Here is a 13301-nt window from a genome sequence, read left to right on the forward strand (position 1 = left end):
CGCTCTGCTAGTGAAAACATTCCTCTTGTTCCTTCCCATTCGTTCCAGGAGAACACCCCGCGGCAATGCATCACGGCATCTCCACCATCCTCTCCGGACCTAGCTTGGTCGCATTCGTCCTCTCGACCATTTTACTGTTCTACCATCACAGTATTCGATGGAAGGACTTTCGGCTAACGTAGTAAATCCACCTAGTTCTTTCCGTTTGCCTGTTCCTGGTTTCGTCACTGTACAGAACATTTGAGTGTCCACGAGTGTGCGTTCATGTCAATGAGTTATTTCAACACACAAATGAAACAGCCATAGAACCATACTATCTTTAAATTTGTTCCATGCACCCATCCGTCATTGATTAATTGGGTTATGTATTATGGTGACATGGCTTTGTACACATGCTCATTTTTCTAAATTATTACATGACGTTTCAACCGTATGACACCTGACCATAATTGGTGCTTATTATTTATTACTTATATACACATGTATTGTGTGTTCTTTGAAAAGGATGCAAATCATGCAGATTATATCAACGGACTCAACCAAACAATCAGAGGTTTATAACCATTAATTTCGTATTACATTTATTGGCTTTTCGCCGGAATGCCTTTTTATCAGATTTTCTTTTGTCGAAACAATATGTTTACATTCACTCTCACTCGAATAGCTTATTTATTGACAAGCCCTAATGTATTAGCAGTTAATGTACGGAGACGGTTAGTTAATTCAATTATCTAATTTGTACAGCATCAAATTTGTAAATAAATCTCGTTTAGATGATAAAATACTATTTGTACAAATACATATAATAAACAGTTTAGTAGATCTCAGAAGTAAACCCATATATAGAAATAATAAAAATGTTAGGAAAGTCCCCTAACCCGAAAAACAAGGTTAAGGGAAATACAAGTATTGTTTTTAATTTAAAGGCGCGAAAGATGAATGGCGAAATTTGTTAGACGTTTTCAACATTCGTCAAAATGTCAAAAATTTTAAAACATTTTCTAACCGTTGGGAACGTAATTTCTATTAAAATGTGTTCAACAACACAACAATAAACGAATTTATCGCTTTTAGTTCTCACTTAAGTTTTTGAAAAGGGATGCGAAATTCTCAAATAGCAGTTTGCTTTTTACACAACAAATGTTGACATATCAGACAAAATTATGAAAATGAGATGAGAGAGGAAACAACAAAATGGTACATACATCGTCGACGATTACTAACTGTTAAGCCAATGAATTCACCGAATGATTCAACACTCTTCTATACGTCATAGATTATGTAGCATGAAAGCTAGGAAAGCCAAAAAACTGAGCACTACAAAGTCGAAACTTTTGATTTACTCGATGTAAACTCTTCATCTAAAATATCAACCCTTAAAGAATTCAGGCTTTCGTGTTGAAATTCGCGAATCCCAAAAACAATCAATAATCGCGAGTAACAAAACAGGCATCTCGAAGTTAAAAACAATTTGATGTTACGCCTTTTGGTTTAAACTTTCAACGGTAAATTACCAACAAAAAGTCGATTGCTCCGTAGCCTGCCCTTTACTCTCGAACTTGTTCAACGAGGCCGAGTGAAATGCTAGATCGACACACAATTACTAGATGAGCAGATTGCTATGTACTCAAAAATGTGTTTAAAAATTCTGGTCAAATACAAATATTGCTATAAATTAAAATCCATCTAGACCAGAAAACAAGGCATTAAGGCAATACTTTTTTTTAACAGTAAAGTCCAAGTGAAGAGTAACTCTGACGTAAATACGCGAAAGCAGAAAAAATTGTCCAATAGGCACTAATACGTTAGTGAGAAAGGCTTGGTATAGTCCCCACTGATTACCAGTAACAACAAAGGTTCCCCACAAAATCGATTGATGCCTTCACCAGATCTGCGTTATTCGCCAACGGCAAAACTAATTCTGAAGAAGATTCATGTTTTCTTCTTTGGTATCAACGCTCTTGTAGCTAAATTGCGAACAATATGCTACATGAAAATAAAAGGCGATAAAACGCTGGGGCATCGTGAAAAGCCCCCCACTCCAGGGCGGTGCTGGGACAGGAATTGTCATAAAACTGTAAAGTTAGGACATTCCTTCATTGGCTCAACATCACTCCCTGTACACTCGTCCGACGAAAAGTTTGTACCATGAGTTTCACAGCAACTCCCAACGCCAGGAGAGGCTAGTAGCCGTGTCTAGGAAAGAACAACGGCAATAAAGCAGACACGATAAACGAAAACCATGCGGATGTAGCAAGAAGCAAGAATCTTTTAGATACGCAGGTAACCAATAAAATAAGCTAGAATGGTGCGCTAAAAATGAATGCGACAAAACAGGACACAAACAAAAAGTTTCGGTCCGTTCGATGGAAACGTAAGTTCAAAATTGTTTACTACACAAAACAGAGCAAACCGTTTAAACCACTGACAAACAAGTTGCTCACAAATTTTGGAGACAAAGAAGCAACACCATTCCAATACAAAATAAGTACGAACAAACAAGTTGCAAAAGAACTATAGTCATGAAATGTCGATTCGTTACGACAGACAGGGGAAAATAGTCAAATAATGTGCACACGTTTTGCAACACTTTGTAACTAAAATGTGTAATAAATTTAACACAATCGGAAAGAATATTGATCAAAATAATAAAGATGAGAGCGAAATCAACATTAACCCTAAAGCGTTATTCAAGTAGTTTTATTTATACCCTCCTTGTTGCTATTATTATATGACATCACAATCTTAACCGATACAGGTCACCATACCCACTTATTATCTTGAATATCTATACCAGTCGTGTTGGTGTGCTTATAAACAAAATGTGAGTAGACCACTGTATGCCGAGATTGTTATTATATATACATATATATATATATATATATATATATATATATATATATATATATATATATATATATATATATATATATATATATATATATATATATTTATTTATATATATATAACACAAATAACAAATAACAAATAAACAAATAACAATTACATCAAACAATAGGTGGGGGGGGTTATAATATTTCATGGTAATAAAGTTGTTTTATAAACATTCTCGCAAGACCTCTTAAGTCTTTTTATACAGCACATCCAAAGTTCAATTGTATAACTATAACTAGTATGCAAATGAAAGAACGGACAAGTAGTGCACTAATACAGTAATACAAAGTAGATGCAATACTTTGAGCTGCTCGTATTCAGTAAATCATAAAGTTGGGTATTCACTTCGAAAGAAAGGAAAAGAAAAAAAAAACAGAAACATAACAAACTTCAATCTTCAATCTAATGATGGTTTCTTAGTAAAATTGTGTTATTTGTATTACTTACAGGCGATGTATGTTTCATACTGATAACACGCCCAACCACAGCAGTCTCATTTTAATCTTCTTCCATTTGCTGATCAGTTCATGCGCACGATGGCTGGGACGCGGTTCGTTGTACTAACTCATTGCGTTGCTTCTTTGTTTTTGTTAACTGTAGCAAATGGAGCTATAATACGTCTAAATTGTGATACTGTTGATGACAAGTGTTTGTTAAAGAATGTCTTCGCGTCCGAGGATGATCGCTTCAAAGAAATTCGCAACGAGAGATACCAGAGCATCATCGAGTTCTTCGACTGTCACATCCACACTTTACCACCAATACCCTATATTAACAAAGTGAAAGCAAATGCGATCAATCTTGTTCGAATCGAGGAAAACACCTTCAGCACCATACATCGTTTGGACGTTTCCTACAACAGACTGCGTGAAGTTTCAACAAAAGCTTTTGAATATCCAGAAGAACTTTTAGAGTTGAATCTAAATGGCAATCCAACACTCAAAGATTTTGCTTTTCTATCAAAGCTTACTGGTCTGAGAAGTCTTGATATGGCTGACATGAAGCTGGAGCTGGAACTCTTGGATATCAACACATTTGCTGGCATGTCGGAGCTATCTACACTTAATATGAGCGATAATAGAATTACCTCGATACCGGTAGGAATGTTTTCTCCACTCGTCGGATTAACTGATTTAGATCTAAGCAGAAACTCTATCACAAAAATTGCATCCGGAACGTTTGCAATCGCTACAACGCACAGCTACCTACGTGATGGAATATACCACCAAGCGCTTAATTTTGATCTGTCAACAAACAACATAAGCATCATCGAGAACAACGCCTTTTTGCACGCCTCTAAGGTCAACCTGCGAAACAATAAGCTAATCGGAATCGGCCAGTACGCATTCGACAATCAAACAGCCCTAGAGCATTTGGATCTTTCCGGTAACGATCAGCTGAAAAACTTTGACTTCCTACACAACCTTCGTGCCCTGCACTATCTCGATATGTCGCACATGAATTTCTCCTTCGACGGTGTTCCACGTAATATCTTCGATGATCTCGATTCACTGACAACGCTCGATCTGTCAAACAATCGAATACTCGAAATTCCAATCGGAATCTTTGCCGAGCTACAATCGCTTAACTTTATCAACCTGCGACACAATAGCATCTCGCACATCGAGTTCGGTACATTCTCTATGCGCAAATATGATCTAATAGACGAGATTGATCTCTCATACAACAATATCAAAGAGTTAAACTTCCTAGTCTTCGTGCCGCTCAAGTACCTCAAGACTCTGCTTTTACATGGAAATAAAATATCGTATGTTAATGCCAAGCAGCTGACTCGCAACAAAAGCCTCTATAATTTTGGCATTCAAAATAGCAATGTGCGCTGTTACGACCTAATAGACCTGCTCGGATCGCTAAAGCTTGTACTTGAACCAAATGAATTTATTTCACACCTACCAAATGTAGACGGAATTAGATGCCAACCATAAGCATGGTAACAATGTTTCTTCAACTCGATTGTACAATAAACATGGCTTTAAGTAATCATGGTTTCTTTTCTTTGTTGTATCATATATTAAAATGATTTTAAATGCTTTCAGGTGTAATGTTACATCAATCGAACTCATCATAATACAAACAAGCAGGAGGCCAAGGAGATGTATATCTTTCTATGATTATTGTAAAATGTTAGCTGAAAGTGTGTTTTCGCTTTAGTCATCGCGAGTAAGAATACAAAGAGTCGTAGTTTATCTTTGGAAACATTTGGATTTCTTTTCACCTAAATACCCTTTAAACTGTTAATTCATTCAATGTCATATCATTTTGTTTCAGTAATCAGTCCAAAAAATATAGTACTAACTTTGTATAAATATGTAAGAATTCCATCAGAAATTATTATTTCTACAAACTGTTTTTTTTAATGATATACACTCTAGAAATGCTCGTGAAACCACCTTTATTTAAAATAACAGAATGATACTTAATTATACTTAAATTTCAAACATACACCACTCTCCGAATCCAAATGATTTTCCATCGTACCAATTTGATATCACATCAAGTCGTCCACATCTGCAAATAGCTAACTCAAACAACATTCATTAGATTTGAATTCTGCGTTCGAATTACCACTTTGTAGATGCCTGGTTACGCCATTTGGACATTTACATAATTCGATTCACTGTTTCAAAATCGATGCAAATACCCCATGCGCACCAGAACGGAAATCGCGACCCATCGGATCGATTCCGCTAGTGTCCCAAATTGCTAGTGTCCCACTCCACGTTCCGTCGTCGTTCCATTCGGAAAGGGGTGTTAGTAAATGGCAAAAAGCTTTACCCAATAAAGGTAACAGCGAAAAAACTTACACCAGAAACAACCAAATGCTCTCGATGGTCAGTAATTTACACTTTGAAATGGTTTTACCCTTTTGAAACATAACATCCCGTTACCGTCCCTCTAGGATCACGAACTATATGTATGGGTGTGACCTTTTTTATGGTCAGTATGTGGCGCCAACGGTTCTACTGTAGCTCTTCATGAATTTTCTGTCGTTAGTCACCCACGAGTAAGGGTATTAAAAGTAAATTCTTCCACTCTGCTGTTCTGTAACAAAATCAAACTCGTCCCGCGTGGTTCGGTTGAACCGATCTAGTGCTACAATCCATGCACTCATGCCCATACATTGGAGCTCTGGATCTGTCCTGTAGCATCTCACCACAAGCAACGGACAAATGGAAGGAAAAAGGGAAGGTAGCAGCTCTAAATCCCCCACCACAAAGAGCCTGCGCGGGTGCGAATTGGCGTGTGAATAGCTCGCAAGTTGAGCGCGAGTGTTGAATTTTAATTAATTTCCAAATAAATTACTTTAATCGATTTCTACCGCTTTCATCGCTTGCCACTAGCGTTCACATGCGTATGCACTCTGGTCACGTGACTTTGGTGAGTAAAGAAGTTTAACAGAAAGGATGATATCTCCAGGATCGAGGCAAACGTAGTACAGGCATAAAAATGTTACGCAGGAGGAAAAAAGAAAACCAGCTACCAGCAGCTATAAATTTTAACTTTATAATTTCGGTATCCCTTAGTGGCATCCATTTCGCGATCACTAGTCAAAGCATTCGTTTGAACAGAACATGTTTACAGGCAATAATTCCATTAACTTTCGATTAATTTTCGACCACTTTCTAGCATGTGTTTGACGCATAGTTTGTGAAATTTAGCTCTATTTAACCCTAGGTTTATAATTAACGTCCCCTTAGGTCTATTTAACGATGGTAACGAATATCGTCGCATCTATGCAAAAAACAAAAAGCGATTTAAACAACTAACGAAATACTTTACGAAATACGTCTATACGAGATACTAATCAGAGAAATATTACCTTTGTAATGGAATGTAATTAATCCGGAAAAAAATATTCCATTTCAAGTACATCAGTTTTTGTTACTACTTTGACACGCATTGTCTGTTTTTGTTTGAAGAAGTTGGTTGCAATATTATATCCCTCATCAACCATATAAACATATATCCAATATAACACTAAATAACTAAATAAATACATATAGGGGTTTTCAGGGGTTCTCATGATGTTGGGACACTTTCCTGACACTTTCCTACGGGAAGTGAAGTTTATGTCATACTACATACATTTTAATCATCGTACGTATGATATTATGTTTAAAAGTTGTAACATTCTACTGAAGAATATGCCAAGAATACCATTTGAGACAGATGTCGAAACTATTGATCCATTCACAATCAGATTTTTGGCAAATGATGCAAGCCGTTTTGATGAAATGATAGAAGAGTTATAAAAAGGCGCCACCCTAACTTCCCCAACGCCGTACTTTACAAAATCTTCCAGGGTCCATTATCAAGTGAACGGACCAACCAACTCTAATCATTTCCGACCTATAACGTTCTAGCCAACCGTTAGGCTAACCACAACCAATTCTGACCAACCAATAACTACCACAGTCTGAAACCATTTCAGAAAGTGCTGAACCGTGCTGTGGTTTCGCACGGGTTTCTTCCTCTGAACGAACGTATGGTAAGAGCGAGATTTTGCTTACGAAATAGTTACGAGAATGGCTTCATCCTCTTTTTTCAGCAAGCAACAACAATAAATCAACCACTTAAATTTTGCATCTTTAACATACACTTCAGACCCAAACGATAATCGATATGGTTTTAGTTTACTATCCTGGCTAACTATCGCGACGGTATAGTAATTTATTTCAGAAGTAAATAAAGTTCAGAAATTATGTAGCGTGTGAACAAAATCTACGACACTGATTATTCAGAACTGTTCTAAAATCCATGCTTTTATAGACAAATTGTAAAGATTCCTCTTTCATAGTGGCTTTACTAACTGCGATAGCATAAACTTTTAGTCTTGATATAAAGTTATTTAATAGTGACAACACAAGTGTTTTCAACTATTGCACATTAGTAGACAATGCTGGCATTTGAAACAGACATACTAACAATTGTACATCTCGTAGAGTAAGTGCACCTTTGATTGTTTTTGCGTGCTGCAAGGCAACTCTAAACCATTTTATTTAAGCGGCAGTGAAATACACCGTCCAGTTTCGAAAGTCCTTCACCTAAAAGCATGGTTATCCGTGCTGGCATCTGGTTTCTTGCTCCCTTGAGATTGTTTGCTACGGTCGAAAGCGATAGGCACGATGCGCAAATGTATTTTACCAAGAATGGGCAGAAAGAATATGTCCAACCGTGTGCTGACCGGTAGCACCCGCAAAACTTGTCAGAATGGGAAACCGCTTCGCATCCACAGGGCTCTCCACTGGACACCACGCCCGTAGTCATATTCTGCAAAAGCCTTTGGGCGTAAAATAGAGGCAGACAGCACAAACCACCACCGGAAAAACCAAGCTTGCCACCTTGGAAATTTATCATCGAAAACTCTTTAGCTCACTTCTCTCACACACTGCTTCTCTCAATTTCCCTCTCTTTCGTTCTTTTTTTTTATTATCTCTCTCTTCTACTCTCGCTCTCTTTCTATCTTTCTCTCTCTCTTTCTATCTCTCTCTGTCATTGGTCACTCTCTCACTCTAATTCATTTCCCAACGGGTTGAAGTTGTCGAGTTTTGGGGACTCGATTTGCATACGACCAACTCCCGTCCGGTCAATCCAGCCAGTGTGCGCCTGACCATCCATGCGCCATCTATTTCCGTCCTCATGAGGAAATGGGGGAGTTTCTTTGTCTCTCGAAGTGTGGAGGCCCAGTTTTCCGGCTGAATGCCTTGTACGATACGGTTGAGTTTTCTCTGTTCCGTAGCCATTCAGCGTATCGAGTCAGCTTGTCTACCGTTGCTAAACTGATCCTTTCCCTCTGCAGGCCTCCCTCGGGATGAAATGACGGCTGAAGCCACTTTCCCGATAATCAGTACCCGAATATCAACGTTCCTTCGTAGAGAACGCCGGCCAGGTTACGCGTTTTGAGGAGAGTCAGCGAATTGAATTACTTTCGCCTCGGACAGTCGACCGATGTCCGACCCGACCCAGGAGAACATAGAAAACCCCACCGGGGCAACGGTCGGAGCGAGGCTACCCGGCCAGGAATAATCTGCTAGACGCACTTAAGGATCTATGGACAAACCCACAACACGCCCATACTCTTCATGGTAATTTCACTTGAGGGAAAATTCACGACCAGCAACGCACATCCTTTTGGCGGTCAATCAGCGAAAATTAGAATTAATTTCCTTCGTCACTACGCGTCAAGCTGTTGGTAGACTCATTCCACGGGACGTTTTGATCCTGGCGCGCAGCCTTACCAGTATATCATTATTTATTCTGCCTTTTCAATTTACTACACTCTTTTTTTAGCAATCGGTAAAGGAAAATTCTGCTAACAAAAAAAAAATAACAAAGGCGATGCACCAAGGTAAGCATTTCGCAACCCTTTTTTATCTGTCCTGCATGTTGACCCCTGATATGGACAGTGTAAAATTCATCTGAAAAAATTAGCTTTGTAAAGTATTCTTTTTGTGCACTTATAAGCTGACAGGATCCTAAAATGAAATTTCATTCCTTGTCCGAACCAATCAGGCTCCTTTGTCTGATCTTTCCGTTATGAGAGGTTTTTATTCAAATTCTTTAACGATGTGTCCTATTTGGTAATGATCCTTATCCTAAAAGTCATTCAAGGGTCGTTCGATCTTCCATTTTCCACAAAAGAATTATATTGTTACTTAACGTCACATTTAGAAATTAAAAGAGTAACATTGAATATTTAAAAAAATGCTTTACTTAGATTTGGAATAGTGGTTCTCAATTCTGCCTAGCAAACGAACAAAGAATTTTTATCCCCCAAAGCGTGGTTCTACTGAATCTTCACTTTTGTGTTCCTAATCGAATTAGAATTAATCACACCATCCCACCCTTAATCGAACCTCCTCGTGCAGTTAACTTTTGCTTACATTTCTCATTAACAACCCGACCATGGTCGTCCGCAGGGCAACCATCTTCATCCAAACTCTAACAATTCCTCTTCAAATGCAGACAAACAAAGCCGCTGGCTAGGAGAAGGCCAATGGATTTTGTCGAGCGGATTTACTCCACCGGCCAACTGGCGCTAGCAAAAACAAGGGCCGAAGAACTTATAATTACAGTGCAAACCTTTTAACTTCTTGCGCCCCGCAGTACACAGCTCCTTATCCGGTGCCATCACGCTCCCTGCATATTCCGCCGGCAAACAGACGACCCCGACTCAAGTACGATTTTCGCTTCATTCCAGAACCACAAAGGATTCTCTTAATTCGACCATTCTACTGAATATGGGTGATTGTAAATCAACGAGCACTCTCCAGTTTCTTGCACTTTCTAGGCTAGCCTACTCGGAAAAGTAGCCTGGCGACAAACGGCTAAGGACTGAGAATACTTTAACCTTGGTACTGTAGGCAAAATAACAATCATTCATCTCGCTAACTGACATCGACTAAATGCGGCCCCAAATGAAGAAGACCCCATGGTCCATATTTTACGCCCCATTCGTTCTCGGATTTTCCAACAAGTCACACTTTTCCAGTCAAGCTGCGTATCATGCATTCTACCAAAGATACATACACTGCAGTTTTCTGACAAATCGCCACTAAAGCACGATGCCACTTACTAACGATCCATTTTCAGCGCATTTATAACTGCTAACTGCTTTCCTTTTCGGTTTTGCATTCACCTCGCTTCAATGTACACTCACGTGCCAGGATGGTATTTGCAGTTTGCCAGAAATTGTCTCGATGACTTGTTCAAGCTCGTTCAAGATCCGCAACCTCTTAAGTACCATTTATCCTCCGAACCAATGAGTTTGTTGCAATGCTTCTGCTTTCTTTGCTGCGCCATCTGCCCAAGTCGTAGAAATTGGGCATTGGTCCGGAAATGCATGAGTAGGAAGAAGCATTTTTTGTCTCGTTCCGGTTCTGGTGCAAACAAACCATCCATTACTAGGGCAAAACAAGCTGGCAGCGAAACGGAATCTCCGTGCAAAGTGGCACATTATTGATTTGAACTCAACCGTTTTACCTAGGCTAGCTCTCGTTAAACGACGTAAAACTAGTGTCAACCCCAGTATACCACACACGAGATGGTGCAAGAAAAATGTTCAACGCTTTTATCGCATCCGGTACTTGCACCATGATCCTTTGTAACGAGCTATTTTCCTTCAACCCATGCATGCATTGCTAATGCTTGATCATGTTAAACAAGCGCATATTGGCAACACTTGGCAATAGAAACTTGTTCCATTATAATCCAGAGTGTTAGCATTGCAGTAAAATCAATTTAGTAGTTGAAACCTGTCAGCATGTACACTGGTTCACAGTAGCAGCACTTATGCAAACGTATGTACAGTAGAATATCGACTACAAATTGATAGCTTTTTATAACATGATTAAACTTAGTACATATTTATCGATTACTCATAGATAAACAAAAAGCATAGGAATACATTTCTCCAGGTACCATTATCTGGCGAATTCCCGATAGCTCTCACATGTTCAGATATTAAGTAGACTCTTTGCTTCCAACAACTATCATGTAATACATATTCGCCTCGTCCGACATCCACAAAGAGGATCCACAGATAGAAAAGTACTGGAAAAGGCGTTGCCAAATCGAATTGTGCATCCCAAAAGCAAATCTGTCTGTTTGCATCCCAGGATAATCGTGCACTTTGATGGTAGCATTCGAACGATACCTACCATTTGGTCGCTGATAGCTTTCGGCCGTTTTTCGGTCATTATAAGCCAGATAATAGATGACATCAAGTATTTGCTGCTCAGGGCATTTCCTTTTTCTGATGTGCGCTGGCTGAACTGAGCTAAGCTGGTCATGCAGCGTTTGCCTGCTATTTGGAAAATCGTTTCCGCCATCTTGTAATAGACATTTAATGTTCTTTTGCTGGCAAGTCGTACCCTTTCCACCTGAAGCCGACCAGCGATCAGCAAACGTTTTAAAAATGGTTGAACCAATGCTACTTCTATTACTGTGCCCGACGGTTCCGGACAAAGGAAAACATCGAGGAAACGAGCGAATAGTGCTGCGAAAACTCATTTGCTTTTTCCTTTCCTAGCAATACCTTTCCAACTGGTGTGCCATTTCCAACACCATGAGAACACTTTTTTACTTCAATAGAACTACGATGCACTAAACCCTTTGCGAGCCAACTACATCCAGCAGTTTCGTCAAAGGGAACAGCTAGCTAAAAACTTTGCAATCTTAGTCTTCAGCACTTAGTATCCTCGACAGAAATGGTTGCAGTGGACAGAGGAAGCTGGAAATATAGTTATTAAGAGCTGGAAAAACATCGTTATTATATCTGCTTTACCTCCACCCCGTACACTAACACTTCAGCCCTTTTGGTGCTCTGTATTATGGTGCCAGAACTAAGTTCTAACTGGCTGCCGTTAGTGCATCGTATGTTATTAAATACTCACCTCTCTTCTTACTCTCCAACCCGCAGGTATCTACTGCTCTTCCATCCTGTTCACGCTTTCAGCCATCATCATCGACCGCAACCAGTGAAGAGTGAAGAAAATGGGAAATTTATTTCGCACATTTTACCCTCTCACGACTCTGCGTCCTGATTCACTTCTCGCAACGCGAAGAATTGCCGCCATTTCTCGCTCAAAACATACAAAAAAAATCTTGTAGCCATTCAACCAGAACCGATATCGCGCAGCTTTTAATGAAAAAAGAATGTCAAAAGGATAAAAAGCTGCCATACCCGGTTGTTCTCCCGAAGAACGAAGCATAACTTTGTGGCCTTTATCACAGCAAATGGAATAAAATGCAACCACGCTTAAAACACTTGCGTCACCTCTGTGCGCTTTCGCTACTTTTGCTATTGACTTCCTGTTTCTGTTTGTTCCAAAATGGCAAACGTTCCATTGGTTCTATTGGATAAAAACTATTCAAAGACTGCAACTTCAGCTGCAAACGATGTATACGCAGGAAAAGATATCACAAATCCATTTAAAGTTGCTATCTCCAAAATTATCTTTTTATCACTTGCAAATCTAGATGTGTTGAAACTGTGTTAAATCTTTACTGTGTTTGAATAGTACCACCGATCATGGAGTAAATACTTTTAAGAACTTGCATTTAGTATAAACGGGATAGCCTTCACCTATATGCCTGATTAGATATCAAAAATTTAAAAAAATTTAATAATTAATAGAAACAATCCATACTTCGAAAAAGAAGAAAAGACTTACCGCACATATATAAACGCAAAAAACACTCCCTGCCGAAACCCGGGATTGAACCGGGGACCTTTAGATCTTCAGTCTAACGCTCTCCCAACTGAGCTATTTCGGCGCATGCTTCTTTCCTCGCTACTATATTTTTAGGTTGCAATGCGCAGCATTACGAGATCAAACAGGCCGTTTGTTCCACCAGATAAGTACGGGAGTAAGCACCCCCTT

General features: G+C 39.1%; 2 protein-coding genes and 1 non-coding gene across 14 annotated transcripts in view; 2 read left to right on the forward strand and 1 right to left on the reverse strand.

Moving 5' to 3' along the window:
• LOC120895332 (zwei Ig domain protein zig-8-like) overlaps positions 1–2676 on the forward strand; it is a 54550-nt gene extending 51874 nt beyond the window's left edge. For 11 of the 12 annotated variants that reach the window (XM_040298598.1, XM_040298595.1, XM_040298594.1 and 8 more), the window contains one exon: positions 49–2676. In XM_040298598.1, coding sequence (XP_040154532.1) covers positions 49–182 — 134 coding nt within the window. In that variant the 3' untranslated portion in view covers positions 183–2676. The remainder of the gene's footprint in view (positions 1–48) is intronic. The other variant, XM_040298603.1, reaches the window with a different exon arrangement.
• Positions 2677–3404: 728 nt separating this feature from the next.
• Positions 3405–6228, forward strand: LOC120896713 (toll-like receptor 7). The gene is made up of 3 exons (XM_040301060.1): positions 3405–4892; positions 4953–5747; positions 5816–6228. The coding sequence occupies exon 1, from the start codon at positions 3423–3425 to the stop codon at positions 4839–4841; it is 1419 nt and encodes a 472-aa protein (XP_040156994.1). The 5' UTR covers positions 3405–3422; the 3' UTR covers positions 4842–4892; positions 4953–5747; positions 5816–6228.
• Positions 6229–13121: 6893 nt separating this feature from the next.
• On the reverse strand, positions 13122–13194 carry Trnaf-gaa. Its single transcript has one exon. It is a non-coding gene; the product is annotated as a tRNA-Phe (tRNA).
• Between the last annotated feature and the right edge of the window lie 107 nt (positions 13195–13301).

This window comes from Anopheles arabiensis, chromosome 2, assembly GCF_016920715.1.
Source record: "Anopheles arabiensis isolate DONGOLA chromosome 2, AaraD3, whole genome shotgun sequence".
Lineage (NCBI taxonomy): Eukaryota > Metazoa > Arthropoda > Insecta > Diptera > Culicidae > Anopheles > Anopheles arabiensis.

Excerpts from the sequence above, each read along its gene's own strand:
- LOC120896713 (XM_040301060.1), top strand. The coding sequence starts at position 3,423 with ATGCGCACGATGGCTGGGACGCGGTTCGTTGTACTAACTCATTGCGTT.